The sequence below is a fragment of the Pan paniscus genome, chromosome 1 (assembly GCF_029289425.2).
Source record: "Pan paniscus chromosome 1, NHGRI_mPanPan1-v2.0_pri, whole genome shotgun sequence".
Classification (NCBI taxonomy): Eukaryota; Metazoa; Chordata; class Mammalia; order Primates; family Hominidae; genus Pan; species Pan paniscus.
In genome coordinates, this window is record NC_073249.2 from 18,778,878 (window position 1) to 18,800,301 (window position 21,424).

Below are 21,424 nucleotides of genomic sequence, written 5' to 3' on the forward strand. Positions count from 1 at the left end.
CACTGGTTTAACAAAACCTAAGGAATCTACTACACAAATGAATTCTTTTTACTACCTTGAGCTGTTTGGGAAAACCATAAAACCAAAAGCTCAATATTAATCTAAAATTATTTAATTATATTTTATAATTAAATTATTTGGAAGATGTTTTCAAATGACTCAAAGTTAAAAGATCTCAGTGTGATATATATTCTATAATTACTCTCAGAAATGATGTTACTAATAAAAGTTAATGATGTAGAATCATAATCGTCATTATCAAATAGGAGGATGCCAGCCAGAGGAGAAAGCTTTTGTTTTGCAATTGTTTTGTCCCCTCACTCCTTCTCTTACCACAGTGAGAAGCAGTCATCTGTTTTCAAAGGTTGGAATGTTTTTACTTTTCTTGTTTGGAAACTGGCTTAAACAAATGTAAGTGCTATAAAATACTTCACTCTAAGTTGAAATATTCATCTAATTTTTATTGGACAAGCTTTGAAGTAACAATTTGACTTCTCAGTGTTTCTTTTGTGTCCATATAATCCTCTCCTCAGTGTTGCATGCGGTGTGAGCTACAAGCATTTGTGAGCCTAGGAAGCACAAGGCCCCAAGGTTTCCTGGGAATTAGCACCATAAAAATGCAAATTAGGGACACCGGAAGACTCTGTCCATCCTGGCCACTGCTGTTGTTTTGTTCCTTGGTTCCTTATGGGTAGCAAAGCAATTCATCGTTTTTAAAACACGTGCCTTAGCTGTTGACTTTTTTATTGGCTAGCTGGAGAAGAAAAGAAGGAACTCTTTCCTACAGATTTTAACTCTCTGAATCCCATTCAATTATTTTTTCCATTCAACTATTTAAAATAGATAACATGAAATCTTGCAGGAGCCTCACACAATTCCTAATTGCAGAATTTGAACTTGAGCTATGGAGTCTTACTCTTCTTCTTGCATCTTCAACCTATGCTTTACTATCACCCTTTTTGATAAGTCAGATTACCTGTACTCTCTTCAACAACTTTCAGCTGGTTAGCACAGTATATAGGTATGTTGGAAACCAGATATTTTCCGTGGCATAATTCTTCCAAGGGAGTAAAAATGCTTTGCAAGCACTTCCTCATTTTTCAGCCAATCCACATAGCAAGGAAAGTTCCATGAATCTTTTCCTTTTTATATATTGTCTGTTAGTGATGATCATGAACCTATGCCTGTGCAGAGCCCCTGATGTGGAAGGAGGAACCACAGGGGCTGGGGAGGGGAGGGCATGAGTGAAGGTTCCTGCTCGACACTAGAAGTGACCCCACTTGGCGGCAAAATGGTCCTTCATCCTTTATGCATTCGTAGAAATCGCAACATGCCTTTCTGTTTCATGTAACTACAATTTAGTTAATGCCCAGTAGGATTTGTAAGCCCTTCACATCTCTGAGGATTTATTTTATTTCAGAGTGAAAGTGACTTTATGGCCCATTTACCATTAGTGTGACTTATTGCATTATTCGAAGGAGGAGGAGGGGAGCAAGAAGACAAGGCAGTCTCCGTTACGCGTATCGCCATCAACAGGATGACCACCACACATTCCTGCCCAAGGAAAAGGGGCGGATGCAACCTTTCTGTGCTATTGTTTATGAGAGCACTGAAGCCTGGGTGATCATGCAATATTTCAGTACATGAGTGTTTCAAGTGTGTGTGTGAAGGAGATATTAAAATAGAGGTGTGAGAGTAATTAGTATTTGGAAGTAATGGATATTTGGAGTTCAAAAGATGCCACACGTCAACGATGATGAGGAATGACTAGCTACTTAACTCCAGTGCTGGCACCCTTAAATTACAGGGATACTGAAGCGAGACGGAGTTAGCAACTGACCAGCGACCAACAGTGGACCGGCGAGGCGGGCTCCTAATTAGAGCGAGATTCCCAGAAGCTGGACAGCCCCTGTATTTATGGGAGCATGCGGCGCAGCTGGCAGTGACCCCCAGGAAACCTCGGCAGCAGCCGCCGCCGCAGGAGTGGTGACCTCGGGCGCGCCGCCTACCTGGAGCGTTTCGGCGGCGCCTGGTTCAGAACCACCGGGGCGGACAGCTCCCTGGAGCTGCACGCGGACTGCGGAAGGGGACAGTGAGCGGGATCGGCCCGCGTTCCGTCCGCGGGCCCAGACCGCTGGAAGCACCCGGGTCCCCCTCCCCTTTTGTTCCCCGGTCCCGCCCTCCCCCTCCCGCGCTGCGCGTGGCGGTCCCGGGCTGCGCGTCCCTGTAGGAGGAGACCGGCACTGCCGCCGGCGGCCCTCCCCCTTCCCGCCAACCCCGGCCGCGCGCCGCGCCCCGCCCCGCGGAGGAGGGTGGGGGCGTTCCCCGCGCCGGGCCCGCCCAGCTCCCCCGCGGCCGTCCGGGCCGGGCTCCCCATTGGCCGGCGGGCGGGAGGTGAGAGGAGGCAGGGCCCGCCTCTGGCGGCTCGCGCCCGGGAAGGTCGGCAGCCGAGCGCCGGAGGCCGTGGAGAGGGCGGGCAGGGAGGCGGCGGGCGCCGAGGAGACGCAGCGGCGGCGGTGGTGGCGGCGGTGGCGGTGGCGGCGGCGGCGCCTGGTCTCGGCCGCAGCCTCTGCGTCCCGCCCGCGCTGGGTCGCCCCTGCCAGCCCCGCGCGCGGCTCGCCTCCCGCCGCGGCCCGCAGCCTGCGGCGCCCGAGCTCCGAGGGCGCTTCCCCGGGCGCTGGGCCCGAGGCGGCCAAGACGGCGGGCCGGCCGGGCACGGGACGGCGGGCGCTGTGCTGCGGGCTGCGCTGGTGGGGGGCGGCGGGCCGCGGCGCGGGCCCGGGGCCCGGCGTGTGCGGCTGGGAGGCACTGTGGGGGGCGGGCGCGCGGGCGGCGGCCGGGGCCATGGCCGAGGGCGGCGGGGGCGCGCGGAGGAGGGCGCCGGCGCTGCTCGAGGCTGCCCGCGCGCGCTACGAGAGCCTGCACATCTCGGACGACGTGTTCGGCGAGTCCGGCCCGGACAGCGGCGGGAACCCCTTCTACAGCACCTCGGCCGCCTCGCGCTCCTCCTCGGCCGCCTCCTCGGACGACGAGCGCGAGCCCCCGGGACCCCCAGGGGCCGCCCCGCCACCGCCCCGCGCCCCGGACGCACAGGAGCCGGAGGAGGACGAGGCCGGCGCGGGCTGGAGCGCAGCGCTGCGGGACCGCCCGCCCCCGCGCTTCGAGGACACCGGCGGTAAGGGGCTGCCCGCGGGTGGATGTCGGGGGCGGCGCTGGAACCGGGCGCGGGGGAGGCGTGGGTGCTGGGGCGGGCGAGTCCAGACTCTCCGTGGGCTGGCTTGTGGGTGTCTCTCCGGAAACAAATGAGGCTGCAGGAGCGGTGATCGGTCTGACTGCTCCTGGGGGCTCCGAACCCGTGGGTGGAGAGGGTAAGGCGGAGGCCGTGGCCAGCACTTTTCCAGTGACAATGTCGTCGGGGACCTTTTCCTTCACTTCCTGGGAGCACCCCAGCCCCTGCATGGGAAGTCTGTCACACCTGTGGGTCGGACTTTTAGGGGTGGATTGAAGTTAGGCTTTCCTAGTTGAGGGGGCTTTTCTGAAAGCCCGGCGTGGCTGGTGGAGGCAGGGGGAGTCGTTTTTTCACTGACAGCCCAAGAGCAAGCCTTACAGCAGGTGACGGAGGCGAGGCAGGTAGGAGTTGGCCCAGTGAGAGTTGAGGGAGAGGCCACCCGCGGCGTCTTGACTTGGCTTAGTTTTCTCCTTAATCTGAGAAACTTTCCCTGTCCGCGCCATTCCAGATCTCTTGTTAAGAATGGGGAGGAGTGAAGGGACCGATTGGGCAGCGTTAAGGTGCTTGCTTTTCCGCCAGAAGGTACTTTCAGGTGTGTCCTGCTTACCACTGTGGTCACAGACAAGCCCCGAATACCTGGAGAAGGTGGCTAGGGTGCTGGCAGCTGCGGCTGCCCCACTCCTCTTCACTGTCTGTTTTTGTGGGAGTTGGCTGTTGAAATATCACCACTTCCTCTGCAGAAGCTCCGCAGCCTCTGCCTTCTTTGAAAGCTGCAGACCAGCCGCCCTCTCATGCTGGTATTTCTTGTTCCACGGCCTTCTGTAGCAGGCCCGTGCTCCTGCATGCTGTGTTCTTCCGTAGAAGTGCGCGCAACCGGTGTTGATGAGGGCCAGGAAGTGGCCGCGGTGGGCATGATGCGGCTTTTCCTGTGGCCTTCTCTGATTATTGTTCAACCGGTCAGGAACACGGCACATGGGAAGGCAGGCCCAAGGGACCTCCAGCTGGTGCCTGGACTTGGATCTGGGCATCATGCTGCAGCCTGCTGGGAGGCCGGTAGGGTTAGCTGGACTCTGAGTAGGGAGTGGTCTGCAGACCTCTGGCAGGCTGCGGTGTGGATGCGCGGAGCTAAAGCTGGGCTTGCAAAGTCACAGTTAGCTGTGCACTGCTTTGGGGGTGGGTACATTTTAAAGCATGTGCATTTGGGCTGTAGTTAAGAGCTTGGGAATTTTCAAAATCATTGACTCTGTATAGTCCTTTTATACTGTCCTATATTTTCCAGGATGTCATTAAGGTCTCCTGGCCCTAGACAGCTGTTTTCCTATTGGCTCTTTAAGAATTGTACCAGTCCACAGACCTGGTTTGGCAGACTTTATGCCGTGAGCATCTGTGATCTAATTTCGATCCTGGAACATTTGAGATCCAGGTCCACCTGGGACTGCACAGCAAGTCTCTGCGTGTCTCAGGGCGAAATAGAGAACTTGTGCTAGGTCAAGCCTAGTTATGAAAAAGAATCCTGAATGTGCTGATGTGAGAAGGGTGAGCACACAGATAAATTTTAAATCCATCTTATATTTCTTAGTAACCTTGAAATGGGAGAAATTCTGCAGCAGAGCCATTTAATCCAGCCACCGCAGCACTTACGGTCATGAAGAGCAGGATCGTGTGTCATTTAGCGTTAGGTTCAAATTCTGCTTCCTGCAGATGCCCACTGAGTTCACACCTGGACCGAAGAATCAGGTCCTTTAACCAAAGACATTAGTGGTTATTGCCGGTATTTTTACCCAGTTTTGTTTTCCTGCCCTGTGTGGGAGCTTGCCTTTCAACTCCACATCTGATTTAGAATTTCCTCTTTGCAAATTTCTCCCTGAGGGAAATTTGGAGTGGTGGGGAATGGAGGGATGAGGTTGATGGCTTGTTAAACTTGAATTCAGTTTCCCCAAAACAATGGAATATGATTTATGGGGGCTGAAAATAAATGCAGAAGTGTGGGTTTGGTCAGAGAAAATCCTTGCGCCTACCAGTGTGGAGGGAGATGGATGTGTTTATTAAGAGGCTGAGAGCTGCATCCCGGCCACTTGGGGAGCAAAGAGGATCAGCCTGCTAGGGTTTACCAGAGCACAGTATCTAAAACGCTCCGACAAGCGTGCGCTCCCCACTTGCAAAGAATGCAGCCTGGATCTCTCTTCCATCTTTGTTCCCCTGTTTATTAACAAATCTCACTGCATGGGTAGAGTGGGGTGGGGAGGAAAGTAAGCAGGTGGCATTTTGATCTCTAATCAGGCTTTATAATGGAAAATTTATAATTCAAATTGCTCTTGCTGCTGGAATCAGATGAGGAAAGCACAGAATTCGAGATTTGATAGAGGCTTCCTGCCTTGCTGCAACTGTAAAAACAGGTATATGTGTATGTACATAAATGTGTGTTTTATGGAAATGTGCGGGTATGTAAATGTGTGTATGTAACTGGGTATTGTATGCAAATGTGTATTGCTTGTGCTAGGTTTTTGGTTTTTTTTTTAATCAAAAAGATAACTCTGATGACCTAGAAACCTTTGCAGAGTCGCTGTGCATGAGGGAGGTAGACACTGGGGACCATTATGAGTTGTAGTCGGAGTTGCCACATCCCCCCACCCCCACCATAAGGGAGTGCACACAGTAGGGAGATACTTGGTGCCCAGCTGGGAGAGGGAGGAAGCAGTGCTAGTTCCCGTGCCAGTCCTAAAAGCAACATTTCTGTAGTTAAGGTGGGAAATCCTCGCCATTCTTCAGGCTGTTCTTGTCTTCCCAGCCCTTTCCTTCTGTTTTTCAGCTTATTTAGCTTCCTAGATCAGCTCCTCCGGAAGTGCGGCCAGTAGTTATGGGTGGAGAGGGCCCTTGCCCACTCCTCTGTCTCCTCTCTCACCTCCCCTAGGTTCTGGCTGTGCATTGAGGTGTGGATTCCCTCGGGATGACTTAAATGCACACGCTATGCTTGTCGGGCTAGCTGTTGGGCTCTTAACCCCTGTGGAGATGCATGATCTGCCTGGGAGCTGAAATGCCTACTGGGAGTGCAGAGCCTAGGACCCTCTCTTAACCAGACTTGCAGCATATATCCCCCCAAAATAGCCCCCTCAAGCTGTCAGCCTGCCTGCCCACTGTGCAAATAACCAACACAGCATGTGAGCTCACTCTTTGGAAACAGAATGAAATTCAGGCCCGGCTGCTTTTTGAGCCTCTGCCCTTTTGGTTTCTTATTCTGAGCAGTCTTGTGATTCGTTTCTCGGAGGAGGCAGAGGAACAGACAGATTTCACAGATGCTCAAGGGCTCCCGTCTGTTTGGTTTGTCAGTCCTTTGTCATGGCTGGCCGGGATCTGAGCTGTTCACTCTTTCTATTAGAGATTAGACTTCATAGAAGAGAGAGAGAGAGAGAGAAAATATATATATATATATATATATATATATATTTGTGTGTGTGTATGTGTGTGTTTTCCCCCCATTTACCATCTCAGCAACCCTCTAATCATTCAGTGGGGAGGTATGACCTTGAGCAGCTGGAGAGAAACATATAGCATTGGAAATTAACATTGTTGAATGTTTTATCTTTACAGTTTGTTGTTGGTTTAAAGCCTTTTTAACAAAAAGAAAAATCTTTCTCTCAAAACCAGAATTAAACTGAGACCCTTGGCTCTAAAGGGGTTTGTGAACTCAGAGACCTGGAACCCTTTCTATGGTGTTAAATATAAGAAGCTGCTCCTACCTTTAGCACTGTACAGGATTCTGTGGCTCCAGGAGGAACTTTGAAGCTTGGTGAGCTGCAAGATAATCTTAGGCAAAGCTACATAGTAATCAAGTGCAAGACTGTGTGTCATCTTGCAGTGGCTGCACAGAATTCAGAGAAGGGAGCTTCCTGGGAGAGCTGTTTTGCTCTTTTCCCAGGAGTCTGTTCATGTAGGGGGTGAAACTGGAGCTGCTACTGCTAACCCTCAGTTCTCATTTGTCACTTGCATTTTCATGCATTATTATCAAACTCAGTCTTCACAAGGACTCTGTGGCCGAGAAGTTGCCACTGCCGTGTGACTGGGGAAGGAAGTTGCTGCCTCCACTTTCCCGGGGGTGATGAGATTACCAGATTAAGTGATCACCATCTAACTAGTCAGACTCAATAATTCAGGAAATGTAGTGCCTTTTTTTCTTTTACTAGAACCTTTTTCAGTAAAAAATATTTATTTTTATGGTTATACATGAATTGCTTTTAGTTTTGGGGGGAAGCGGATACAGTTCTGTGAGTTTTAACTCATGATTTGTGTAATCGATACCACAACCAGGATACAGAAGGGTAGAATCTTGCCAGGGTGTTGGTGGTATAGTGGTTGGCGTAGCTGCCTTCCAGAAGAGGAGAATCTGGATTTCTCTCTAGCTCCCTGTTTAATCCTTGCTGTCCCGAGTTGTCCTAATGAGTACTCAGAGCTGTTTTTCAGGAGGTGGGGCTTTGCATACACTGGAACAGGTGGTGAGGTCTAACCTAGTTTTAGAGTCCAAAACTCACTTTGTAGACTTCTTTTTAGAGGCACGGTCTCACTATGTGCCCAGGCTGGACTCAAACTCCTGGGCCCAAGTGATCCTCCCGCTTCAGCTTCCTGAGTAGCTGGGACTAAAGGTGCATTCCACCATACCTTGCTCACGCCTTTGTTTTTAAGGACTGTGATTGTATGTTTTTTTCTTATTAACAAGTTACATATATTCATTTTAGAAAATAAGAAAAAGGATAAAAATTGTATTACTCCATTTTCATGCTGCTGATAAAGACATACCCAAGACTGGGCAATTTATAAAAGAAAGAGGTTTTTTGGACTTATAGTTCCACATGGCTGGGGAGGCCTCACAATCATGGTGGAAGGCAAGAAGGAGCAAGTCACATCTTACATGGATGGCGGCAGGCAAAGAGAGAATTTGCCAGCAGGGGAAATGCCAGATGCTTATAAAGCCATCAGATCTTGGTTCACTCACTGTCACGAGAACAGCATGGGGGGAACTGCCCCCATGATTCAGTTATCTCCACCTGGCCCCGCCCTTGACACATGGGGATTATTACAATTCAAGGTGAGATTTGGGTGGGGACATAGAGCCAAACCACATCAAAAATTGTAAAAATCAAATTACCTTCCTTTTCCCAGAGATAACCACAGTTGACATACAGAATATGTGCTTCATGTATCTTACATTACATTTTGTTGAGGGACCTGATTTTTAATTGTTATTAATATATTATGAACATTTTCCATTTAAATTTTAAAAAGATGTTTTCACTGAATCTGTAATACTCTAGGGTTCCCTTTTGTTAGGATTGAGTTTATTGCCCCTCTTCTCTCTCCCCTTTGTTTGCTGTTAAATTAGTGCTGTGGTGAACATTGTTGAGGCCTAAGTTTGTTTTTTTGTTTGTTTTTGAGGTGGAGTTTTGCTCATTTTGCCCAGGCTGGAGTGCAATGGCACAATCTTGGTGCACTGCAACCTTTGCCTCCTGGGTTCAAGTGATTCTCCTGCCTCAGCCTCCTGAGTAGCTGGGATTACAGGCACGCACCACCACGCCTGGCTAATTTTTGTATTTTTAGTAGGGATGGGGTTTTGCCATGTTGTCCAGGCTGGTCTCGAACTCCTTACCTCAGGTGATCCACCTGCCTTGGCCTCCCAAAGTGCCGAGATTACAGGTGTGAGCAACCACGCCTGGCCTGAAGCTTAAGCTTATATATACATCCTCAATTTACTCCTTAGCATCAAATGATAAAGCAATATTGAGGTAAGGATTTTGTGTATTTTAAAGGGTTTTGATATCTGTCTTGAAAGAGTCTTCCAGAAATGTACCTTTTTATGCCTTTGCCAGCAGTACCCCAGAGAGTCCATTAGAACATCCTGCTTACAAGGCAGCAAACCGGTATGGGATGCCCACCAGTAAGAGTAAGATGGCTCTTAGAGGAGTATTTTGTTTTATTTTAATTTGTATTTACTTTTCACCTTTTATTTTAGACTCAGAGGATACATGTCCAGGTTTGTTATAAATGTATATTGTGTGATGCTGAGGTTTGGAGTCTGATTGAGCCCATAACCCTGTGGTGAGCAGAGTACCTAATGGGTAGTTTTTCTCACCTTGCTCCCCTCCCTCCCTCCTTTAGGAGTCCCCAGTATCTATTTTTGCCATCTTCATGTCCATGTGTACCCAATGTTTAACTCCCATTTCTAAGTGACAACATGCAGTGTTTGGTTTTCTATTCCTGCATTAGTTCACTTAGGATAATGACCTCCAGCTGCATCCATGTCACTGCAGAGGACATGATTTCCTTCTTTTTTATAACTGCGTGGTGTTCCATGGTGTATGTGCACCATATTTTCTTTATCCAGTCCACCATTGATGGGCACCTGGGTTGATTCTGTGTCTTTGCTATTGTCAATAGCACTGTAATGAACATATGGGTGCATGTGTCTTTTTGGTAGAACAATTTGTTTTCCTTTGGGTATATACCCAGTAATGGGATGGCTGAGTCAAATTGTTCACTCTCAGTTCTTTGAGAAATCTCCAAAGTTCTCTGCACAGTGGCTGCACTAATTTACATTCCCACCAACAGTGGAATGATTAAGTGTTCTAGAGGTTTACTTTATATAATGAAGCTTATGTGTGTCATAGCACACATAGATTGCATGAGACATTCGTGCACAGCACAGTGCATTCTTACATGGGTATACCTGTGTCACTACCACCCAGATCAAGGTAAAGAATGTTCCTAGTTCCAGATGCAGTGGTTCATGCCTAGCCTGTAATCTCAGCCACTTGGGAGCTGACGTGGGAGAATTGTTTGAGACCAAGAGTTCGAGACCATCTTGGGAAACACAAAGAGAGCCCACCTTTCCTAAAAAATATTCTAAAAAATTAGCCAAGCGTGGTGGTGAATGCCTGTAGTCCCAGCTACACTAAAGGCTGAGGTGGGTGAGGCTGCAGTGAGCTGTGTTTGTACCACTGCACTCCAGACTGTGGTACAAGCTGACAGAGTGAGACCCCATCTCGAAAAGAAAAAAGAAAAACATTCTTAGCATCCTGAAGATTCCTACCTGCCCCTTCCCCATCAGTACCTCCCTGTCCCCAGAGGTAGCCATTATTCTGAGTTCATCACCAATACTTAATTGTTTTACCTGTAAGATTCATCCATATCGCATAGAGCAGTACTATCTTTATATTGCTGTGTAGTATGCCACTGTACAACTATACTACAGTTTATTTACCTGGTGTCCTATCGGTAGACTTTTGGTTTGTTTCCAAACTCGAAAGTTGCTACAAACGTTCTTGTACATGTTTTCTTGATGTTTGTATGCATCACTTCCTTGGGCCATATATATCTAGGAGTGGGATTGCTAGGCCATGGATTCATTGTATATTTACCCTTAGTACAAGGTCTTTCAACTTGGGCCAGATAATTCTTTGCTGGTGGAGGGCTGTCCTGAGCACTGCGGGACGTTTAGCAGCATCCCAGGCCTCTACCCACTGAATGTTACCAGCACCCCTCCTCCCCAGTTGTCGCAAACAGACATGTCTCCAGACATTGCCAAATGTCCCCTGGGGGGGCAAAAGCACCAGGTATTGAGAACCACTACTTTAGGAAGTGCTGCCAAGCAGTTTTCCAATTTACACTCCCACCAGCAATGGATGAGATGTGCCTCGTATTAATTCAGCCAGCACATTGAGCCCTGCTGGGATAAAACGAGAAGTTAGACATGTCCCCTGGGGTTCAATAGGAGAGACAGAGTGAAGGAAAAGAGATAAGTGTCTCTGGTGAATGCTGTGATCAGGGAAAACATGGATTTCTATGGGATTCCAGAGATGCCTCACTTCCTCCAGCTGGGTTGGAGAAGAGGCGGCATTTCTGGAGGAGGTGGCCCCTGAGCTGCACCTTGAAGAACAAATAACTAGTCAGGTGAAGAGGAAGGAAAAGTGTCTCAAACAAGAGAGCCATTTGAGCAAAGGGGAGAGAAGGCGTGCCATTTTGCCCGTGGGCAGTCGCACTGGCCCCTAAACTGAGCTTCCCTACTTGAGACTTTCTTAGTGAAAATATCTTAAAATTTAACACCTATAATTATTACTATTGCAAGTAACTGTAGCTAGAATCCAAACTCCAGGTTCAGGCATGGATGTAGATTTACGTAGCAAACCCTGGATCCCACAAGGAGGGGGATTTGCCAAGCATGTTGAGAAATGAGTACTTAGGGCAGAATCCATGGAGAAGCGCTGGGGTCCTTCCTTTAAGGAAGGAGGAGGGAAAATGACAGCAGAAGGGAATGGGATAAGACCTTTATTGGTGAGAGGAAATACAGCATGATCTTGGGGGTGGGAGAATACTGGAATCCCTGAAATATCTGACTATGGAGAAGGAATGCTTGCCTATCCTCCCACAGGGTATAAAGAACTTTCCTTCCCCTCATTTGTGAGTTGCACGAAGAATTATTACAAAAGAATGAAAAACCGGCCACATTTAGGCATATATTTAAGAAGTTACTTTCATGAAAAAGTTTAGAACTACAAATCCTTCCACTTCTTATATCATTGCCATTGCTGCCAACCTTAGCCAAGACAGCATCACCCCTTGGCCAGGCTGGTGGGGCTTTCATCCGCTTGGATTCTCAGCCTCCACCTTTGTTGACTGCCCCTGCCCCGGTTTCAGTTTCCCCAGGCTGTGCTGGGAAAGTGATGTTTTACAAACACAAGTTCATATACTCACTTCTCTGCTTAAACTCCTCCAGTAACTTCCCATCCAAACCGAAGGGAAATCCAGATTCCTTAGCATGGCCTCCGGGTCTCTAGGTCCACCCTGGTCTTCCTCTCTATTGTCACCTTGTGGCACACGTCCTACCATTGTCTCTGGCCATGTGATCTTCTGTCTGCCAGGCCCTTGCCCGGAATGTTCTTCCTGACTTTCGAACGGCAGCCCTTGCCTGCTGGCCTGGTCTTGTTTCCAGTGTCACTGTCTTTACCCATCTAAAATCACTACCTTCCCTCTGGTCTCTCCTAGCACTCATTGCCACCTGCATAAGCTAATTTATTTATCATGTGTGGAGACCTTGGACATTCTGGTCACAGTATATCGTAAAAATGTGGCAGGTGCTCAGTTTTTTTTGAATGCTTGAATGAACAAAGGAATAGATGGACGCAGAGGTAGATTTTTAAATGGGTACGGGATTCGGTGCCGGTAAAAAATATTCACAAGCTGAGCATTTCCAACATCCAAAATAGTGGAAGAGTTAATGGGGCAGCTCCACGAAGGAGTGAGTTTCTTACCCCAGAGGCACCAATGCCACCAAATATGAGGATTTCTGTCCTGGATGGAAGACCAAACTTGATGGCTACTGGGGAATTTAAAACAGTCTTGGGCTTCTACAACCTGCTCACTTCCTGGTGGCCCAGAGACACCCAAGATAGGCAGGAATCTATGAGGAATTTACAGGGAAGCCAGCTGCTTGCACCCCTTTATTCATTTAACAAATGCTTGTATATCACTTACTATATGCAGATGCTTTTCTAAGCACTTTCTAACTTATGTAATCCTCACAGCCATCCTGTCAAGTGAATACTGTCATTATCCCTATTTTTAAAATGAGGAAGTGGAGCTACAGAGTGCTCAGGAGTAGACTGGTCCCTTTGATTAGGGGACTAGGAAGAATCATATTAGAGCAATGAGTGTGGAACATGGTATATGTGGGTCAGATCAACTAATTTATAACAAGTCCCTAGCAAAGGGCTCTGAACCAAAGATGATCATTGCATAGCAAACCTGTCTTCCCCCATCGCCTTGTATTCTGGGAAATGGCTGCACCTCTTGGAGTGAGATGGGACTGCTGCCTGGTTTCTGAACAGTGCAACGTAAGCAGACGTTCTCACTGAGGTCTGTCATCTGCCTGCCCACGGGGGAAGAGAGACCCACATGGGCAGATGACAGGCCTCAGTGGGAAGTGGTCACTGCACTCATCTCTGCCAGGCAGCAGACAGGAAGCCAGTAGATAAATTCAATTTTGATGTTTCAAAGCCTCCAGCAAGCTTCCCTGGCAAAAGCAACTGCAAATGGAATCTGTCACCTTAGGAGTAACCAGAGGGGGAAGAAGGAGAGACCTATTTTCTCAAGTTTGAGAAACAGGGTTACAAAGAGAATATAAAGGATCACGATACAGGGAGATTTTTCTGGGAGGAAAGTCTGTCAACAAGTGGAATCACCCAGAGTGGTTAGTGGGCATCTTTCTTATTTGAACACTTTTTTTTTTTTTAGACAGAGTCTCGTTCTGTCACCCAGGCTGGAGTGTACTGGTGTGATCACAGCTCACTGCAGCCTTGAACTCCTGGGCTCAAGCAGTCCTCCCACCTCAGTCTAAGACTGCAGTCTCAGCGGAGACTACAGATAGGCTCCACCGTGCTCACCTAATTTTTTTAAATTTTTTTGTAAAGACAAGGTCTCACTATGTTGCCTAAGCTGGTCTGAAACTCCTGGCTCAAGCCATCCTTCCACTTCTGCCTCCCAAAGTGCTAGGATTGCATGCATGAGCCACTGCACCTGGCTTATTTGAGCACTTTATGCGTTTGGGGAAGGTGACATCTTCCACCAGTGCCATCTTAAATAAGTGTTCCCAGGAATTCCACTGCTGAGTTTGTGGGTGTGGATCACATGAAGACGTGAGGTTCTGTGAGTAGACATTCACTTCAGAATGCACATGGAAAGCAGTCTTCATCTCCTTCCTTATCTGATGTAATGACATTTGCTTCCTTCAGGTCCCAGCGTTGAAGGTAAATACAAATGTCCTATTTGGTTTGCTCTTTAGTGCTGATATTTCAGCTGAATTGCCTGTGTGTTTTCCTTGGCTGCATTTTCTTAGGCGAGCTGGGGTGTTGGAGCACAGCCTGTGGCATCTTAGGGGGATGTGCATTCAGAGTGCCAGTGGAGACCTGGAACAGAACCTCATTGGAAATTGAGACAACAGTTGTTTTTCTTTAAGATCGAAAGAGGTAAATTACAGGTAAATAATAGCAAGGGTAAACTCACACCTTGTATTATAAATGTATAGACTCGGTCTCTTCCAGAAGTGTAGCAGAGAAGAAATACAAACATTTTGAAAAAGATTAGGTAAATTTAGGAAGAAGGCAAATGACACTGGGGAAATTGGAATAGTTGAGAGAGTGCAGCCCCCATTTCTGAAGGTAGTGTGTGGGATGCTTTGGTGGGAAGGAGGGAAGATCCGCGGCTGTCTTTGGTTCTGCCTGTCAGAAAGGCATTGCGATGTGCACAGAGCTTTGGAGACACACAGACACTGGTCCCAGCTCTGCCTCTAGATTGTCATCTCCCAGAGGGGTGACTCCAGGCACCAGATGGGATTATATAGGGTCCTGCACAGGAGATATTCAGCCAAGTACCCTTTGCACTGTCTCTGTTGGGCTCCTAAGAGTGATCCAATGTTCGTAATCCCAAATGACTAACCTAAGTCACATGCACCTTGGGGTGTGCCAACGTTCCTTCACCCCATCAGTTTATCAGCTGCAGAGGTAGAAATTTTAACATGAAACGGAAGTAGAACAGCCCTGAGAAGTTTTTGAGTGTAGGCTTCATATCTTCTTTCAAATACATTTCATACATTTGGCAGATATTTATAGAGTGCCTACTCTGCACCAGGCACTATGTTAAAAACTGGGGATTGAGGCCGGGCGCGGTGGCTCACGCCTGTAATCCCAGCACTTTGGGAGGCCGAGGCGGGCGGATCACGAGGTCAGGAGATCGAGACCATCCTGGCTAACACGGTGAAACCCCGTCTCTACTAAAAATACAAAAAAATTAGCCGGGCGTGGTAGCGGGCGCCTGTAGTCCCAGCTACTCGGGAGGCTGAGGCAGGAGAATGGCGTGAACCCGGGAGGCGGAGCTTGCAGTGAGCCGAGATCGCGCCACTGCACTCCAGCCTGGGCGACAGAGCGAGACTCCGTCTCAAAAAAAAAAAAAAAAAAAAAACTGGGGATTGATAAGAAGAAGAGGTTCTAGCCCTCAAACAGCGTAACTCCTGGTGGTGAAGACAAACGGCCGATCCACAGATAGTTGTGATGCAGCGTAAGAGGTGCTGACATGAGCAGGTTGTCCTAGGTCCTAAGGGAACACCCAGCAGGAGACAGCGTGAAGGCATCTTTAGAGCCACAGAAAACATGATAGATGCAGATGGTACCAAGGGAAACCAAAGGATGACATGAAGTTTCATGCAGTATATTTTTTTAATGATTTAAAAAATCTCCATTGCATTTGCTTTTTTATACCTGCTCTCAATCATAATCTTGTCTGTTTTTGCACATCCTCCCTCTCTTCCCCTCCCCGCCCTTTTATGAGATGGGGGTCTGTGCTCTGTTGCCCAGGCTGGAGTGCGATGGTGCGATCACGGCTCACTGCAGCCCCTACTTCCCAGGCCCAAGCAATCCTCCCACCCCAGCCTCCTGAGTAGCTGGGACTACAGGTGTGTGCCACCATACCTAATTTTTTGCTCGAAATTCTGCTCCCTAACAGCTCCAGAATATCTCCCTCTGAGACAGAATAGGGAGGTTGGCAAGCTGGGAGTCTGGTTCCAGGTGGGAGTGTGGATGGCTGTGCCTGAGTTCTGAGCGGCATGCCACCAGTAGTCTGATTCATATTTCCATTAGGGAGTGCAACTAAAGGTAATATTTACCACAAAGCACAGTAAGTCCTCACTTAACATCATCAGTAGGTTCTTCTGCAACTTTAAGCAAAACAATGTACAGCAGGCCCTTGAATAATGTCTTTTTGTTATAATGTTGATGAGAAAAAATACTGGTTTTCTTACATTATTTTGCTTAAAGTCACAGTTTCCAAGAACCTGTTAATGACTTACTGTATGTTACCCTGAAACTTGGACTGGGAAGGCAGGTGGTGGTTGTGGAGTTAAAAACAAAAGGAGGACTTTTTATTAGTCGTTGTGATATTGCATGCAATCTTTAAAAAAATTATGCATGCGAAAATATATACAGTTGACTCTTGAACAACACAGGTTTGCACTGTGTGGGTCCACTTATACACAGATTTTCTTCCACCTCCACCCCTGAGACAGCAAGATCAACCACTCCTCTTCCTCCTCCTCCTCCTCAGCCTACTCAGTGAAGATGATGAGGATAAAGACTTTAGGATGGGCCGGGCGCGGTGGCTCATGCCTGTAATCCCAGCACTTTGGGAGGCCGAGGAGGGTGGATCATGAGGTCAGGAGATTGAGACCATCCTGGCTAACATGGTGAAACCCCGTCGCTATTAAAAATACAAAAAATTAGCCGGGTGTGGTGGTGGGTGCCTGTAGTCCCAGCTACTCGGGAGGCTGAGGCAGGAGAATGGTGTGAACCCAGAAGGTGGAGCTTGCAGTGAGCCAAGATCACGCCATTGTACTCCAGCCTGGGCAACAGAGCGAGACTCTGTCTCAAAAAAAAAAAAAAAAAGACTTTAGGATGATCCATTTCCCCTTAATGAATAGAAAATATGTTTTTTCTGCCTTATGATTTTCTTAATATCACTCAACAGTAGGCTATTAGTAGTTGAGTTTTGGGGAAGTTGAAAATTATACATAGATTTTCAACTGGGTTGGGGTCAACCCCTTAACCCCTGCATTGTTCAAGGGCCAACTGTAATTTCATTGATAAGCATTAATATAATATTATACATGGTTCTTGACTGGAGTCCTTTTTCTGACCCTTTTCCCTTTGTTGTTGGAATTTCCCTCCCTTCTCCTTCTCTATCTCTGTCCACATAACCCATGTAGAAAACTTGGTGCTCATACATGAACACATTTTTGCATACATGTACATGTGTAGGGTTTTTCTTTTGGGGGGAGAGTTCATTGTTTAACAAATACGGGTTTGTTTTATATACCTTTTGTCAAGCTCTTCTCATGAATATCTTCTATTTTACTTCATTTTTAAAAACTTTTATTAAATGCCTTTTTAGCATTTGTTGCTATTATTGCTATGATTCTGTAGTCTTTTCCATAATTAATTTGTTGACGAAGTGAATTTTATTGATTTCCTGGTACTGAGGTACCCTTATGTTCCTGGGATAAACCCAGGTTGGTCTCAGTATGTAGTTCTCTTTGATACACAGCTGAATTATGTTATTTGCTAATATTAGTTCAGAGTTTCTGTAACAAATCAATCATAAGCCAGATTTGTTAATAATTTCTCATCTCTCAAGTTTGGGAATTAAAATTATGCTTGGCTTCATAAAGGAATTGGTTTATTATTTCTTAATTGCCTTTTGCCATTTAATAGTAGAATTACAGGTTAGATAAAACTCAGCTGTGAACCTGTCTGGTCATGGTGACTTTTTCTGATTTTTTCCACTTACTGAATCAGTTTGATGATTTATATTTAGGAAATCATTTGTTTCTTCTAAGGCTTTCAAATTTGTTGACATGAAGTTCCATGCAGTATATGTTTTTAATGATTTAAAAAATTTCTACTGCGTTTGCTTTTTTATACCTGCTCTCAATCATAATCTTGTCTGTTTTTGCACATCCTCCCTCTCTTCCCCTCTCCGCCCTTTTTTGAGATGGGGGTCTGTGCTCTGTTGCCCAGGCTGGAGTGCGATGGCACGATCACGGCTCACTGCACCCTCTACTTCCCAGGCCCAAGCAATCCTCCCACCCCAGCCTCCTGAGTAGCTGGGACTACAGGCGTGTGCCACCATACCTGACTAATTTTTTTTTTCCTTAACTTTTTGTAGACAGGGTCTTGCTATGTTGCCTAGGCTGGTCTTGAGCTCCTGGGCACAAACAGTCTTCCCACTTCAGCCTCCCAAAGTGCTGGGATTACAGATAGTGTGAGCCACTGTACCTGGCCTCTCTCCCTTTTCCTTTGCTCTTCCCCTACCTTTCCCCTCACCACCCCCACCACACTCACCTTTTCTTTATCTTATGCTTAATTGGGCATTTGAGGGGTTTTTCTATTTTATTGGTCTCTTCAGAGAGCCAGCTTTGGGCTTACGTGTCCTTTTTTATTTTTTATTAGTTTGAACTTTTATCTTTTTTGTAAAATCTTCCTTTTGAAGTAGAAGCTGTCCTTTTCTAATTGCTTAAGATTAGTGCAAAGTTCCTTTTTATTTGTAAAGTACCTTCATTAATATTGAAGGCATTTGACACTAAAGTCTCCTCAGAGTAAATCTTCTGGAGCGTTCTATAAATTTTGATATGAAGTGTTCTCTTTTCCATTGCTTTCAAGATATCCTCCAGTTCCCCTTTTGATTTCTTCTTTGATCTAAGAATATGTTTCTTAATTTCTAAGTAGTTAAGATTTTTTGGTTACCTGATTATTTAATCCTAATTTTATTGGATTGTGATCAACGAAGTATCCTTTAAATTTTTAATTTTAAAGGTTTGCAAAGGTTTTCTTTGTTGCCAAATATGCAGTTAATCTTTAAAAATGTGGCATAGGTGTAAGAAAAAATATATATTCTTATTTGAGGGAAGTAAGTGTATCTGTTGATCTATTTCTCTTCTTCATGTCTTTATTATTTTCTCTCTGGGAAATATTCTCATTTGAGAAATAACTTTTTGTCATGTTCTTGAATTTTAAGAATTTTTAGTTGCCGTATTATTTGGTGCACACATACGTCTACCTTTTATATTTCTTCCAAAACCATGCATTTAGTAATACCACTCTATCCATCAGTGCCTTTAAGCTCAAGTCCAGCTTGTCTGCTGTTAATTTTGCCATCCCTGCCTTCTTCTTTGCATTTGCCTGGTATCTCCTTGTTTTGTGTATTATTTTCAACCCTATTTGTCCTTTTAGGTATGTCTCTTGAACAGCATAAATTTATATATATTTTTAACACAACCTTATAGGCCCTTTAGTTGGATAAATCAATCTGTACACATTTAAAGTAATAACAAACAGGCTTGATTTTATTTCTTCCACCTTATTTTATTGATTCAGCTTTTTTTCTCATTTCCCCATTTTTGATATTTTGATCAACTTGTTTATCCTTTTTTTTTACTTGATAATATGGAAGTTCTTCACTTTCCATTTTTTTAGTAACAGCTTTATTATAAAATAATTCAGCCATTTAGTGTGTACAATTCAGTGGCTTTTAGTATATTCACAGTTGGTGAAACTATTTCCATCACCCCATAAAGAAACTTTAGCCATCTAAATTACCATTAATCTCCTTTCTGTCTCTTTAGCTTTGCCTATTCTAGACATTTCGTATACATGGAATCATAATATGTGGACTTTTGTGACTGGCTTCTTTCATCTAGTGTAATGTTTTCAAGCTTCATGTTGTCACATGTCTCAGTATTTCAGTCCTTTTTCTTGTTGAATAATATTCCATTGAGTGTATATACCACATTTTATTTATTCATCAGTTGAACATTTGGGTTGTTTTCACCTATTGGCTATTATGAATAATGGCAAAACCTTTATGTACAGGTTTTCGTGTGGACATAGTTTTCATTTTTCTTGGGTATATACCCAGGAGTGGAATTGCTGGGTCATCTGATAACTCTGTATTCAACGTTTTGAGAAACTACCAGGCTGTTTTCCAAAGTGACTGTACCATTTTACAATCCCAGTGGCAGTGTATGAAGGTTCCAGTTTCTTCATATTCTTGCCAGCACTTGTTAATGCCTGTTGTTTTGATTCCAGCCTTCCTGGTAGGTGTGAAGTGGAAGCTCATTGAGGTTTTGACTTGTGTTTCCTGAATGACTCATGATGTTGAGCATCTTCTCATATGCCAGCTGTCCATTTGCATATCCCATTTGGAGAACTGTCTATCAAAGTCTTTTGCCCATTTTTAAATTGAGTCATTTGTCTTTTTATTGAGTTGTAAGAGTTCTTTATATATTCCGAATATTCCTTATATAGTCTTATCAGATATATGACTTCCAAGTTTTTTCTTCCATTTAGTGGGTTGTCTTTTCACTCTCTTCATGATGTCCTTGGAAGCACAAAAGTTGTACATTTTGTGACATCCCATGTATCCATTTTTCTTTGGTTGCTTGTTTTTGGTGTCCTAGCTAAGAAACCACTGACAAGTTTGAAATCACTGAGATTTAACCCTATGCTTTCTTCTAAGAGCTTTATCATTTTATGCTTGCATTTACATCTTTGGTCTATTTTGAGTTTTTTTGATATATGATGTAAGGTTTCCATTTTTTCTTTTGCATGTGGATATTCAGTTGCTTCAGCACCATTAATTGAAAAAAACTGCTTTTCCCCCATTGAATTATTTTGACACCTATGGTCAAAAATCAATCGATTGTAATTTATTTTCTATTTTAATAACTGTCCCTTTTTTCTTGACTACTTCGCAATAAAATATGTATTGCTCTACAGTCATTTGAAAACGGTATGCTATTTCCCCAGGTAAGACTACTTTCCCCTCAACGAGACCTTCTATATCAGGAATTCTTATTTAACTTTTATCATACTCAGTCCCAGAGATTGATTGTTCTTTTACATTACATGCATACATACATACAAGATACATCAAATATACATTTTTGTCCAAGTGGGTAAATGTTTGCTTAAGTCAAGACGAAGCCAATTATGGAAGGAATTTCTAGGATACAAGAGTACTGCCTGAACTTTTGTTTAAAAAATTTATACTGTATTAGATTCAAAATTATAAAGGTTGACAATGTAGTATAGATATAATAACCTCTCATGCTGTCAGTGGCTTGATTGTACCTGTAGTCACTCTACCACACATTTGTGAAAATTAAGAGAGATTCAGTTGGGACTGGGGACTGGGCAAGGCAATTTGGGCTACAACTGTGAACACAGGGTACTTCTGCCAGTGATGTCTCCACCATCCTCTCCAGCAGTAGCTCTCTAAGGTAAAGACTTACCTTCTTTTCATCTCCTAGACTTGAGGATTTGACCAATCCACAGGATGATGCAGTTTCATGGACACAAACCCATGAACAAATCCTTGGTTCACTGCTTAGAGGTATTCTTTGAATATTTTTAGGAGTAAATTTCAGATGTTGCCCCGATTATAATTTTTACTTGTGATATTTCTGCATGCAGTTGTTTCCTCTCATAATCGCTTGAGGAAAAACTAGGAATGTGTCAATGGAGCAATATGTCTATCTTTCAAGATAAAATCATTTTTGAACTTCTGTCTGCATCTCAGATTTTTTTTTCTATGAACATTAGTTTTGAT

At 45.3% G+C, this 21,424-nt stretch overlaps 1 protein-coding gene across 1 annotated transcript in view; it reads left to right on the forward strand.

The window, feature by feature from the left end:
* Positions 1-2,808: 2,808 nt before the first annotated feature.
* Positions 2,809-21,424, forward strand: part of PGBD5 (piggyBac transposable element derived 5) — a 105,346-nt gene continuing 86,730 nt past the window's right edge. Inside the window, exon 1 of the mRNA XM_008978172.4 lies at positions 2,809-3,175. Within this exon, the coding sequence (XP_008976420.2) occupies positions 2,845-3,175 (331 nt within the window). The 5' untranslated portion in view covers positions 2,809-2,844. The remainder of the gene's footprint in view (positions 3,176-21,424) is intronic.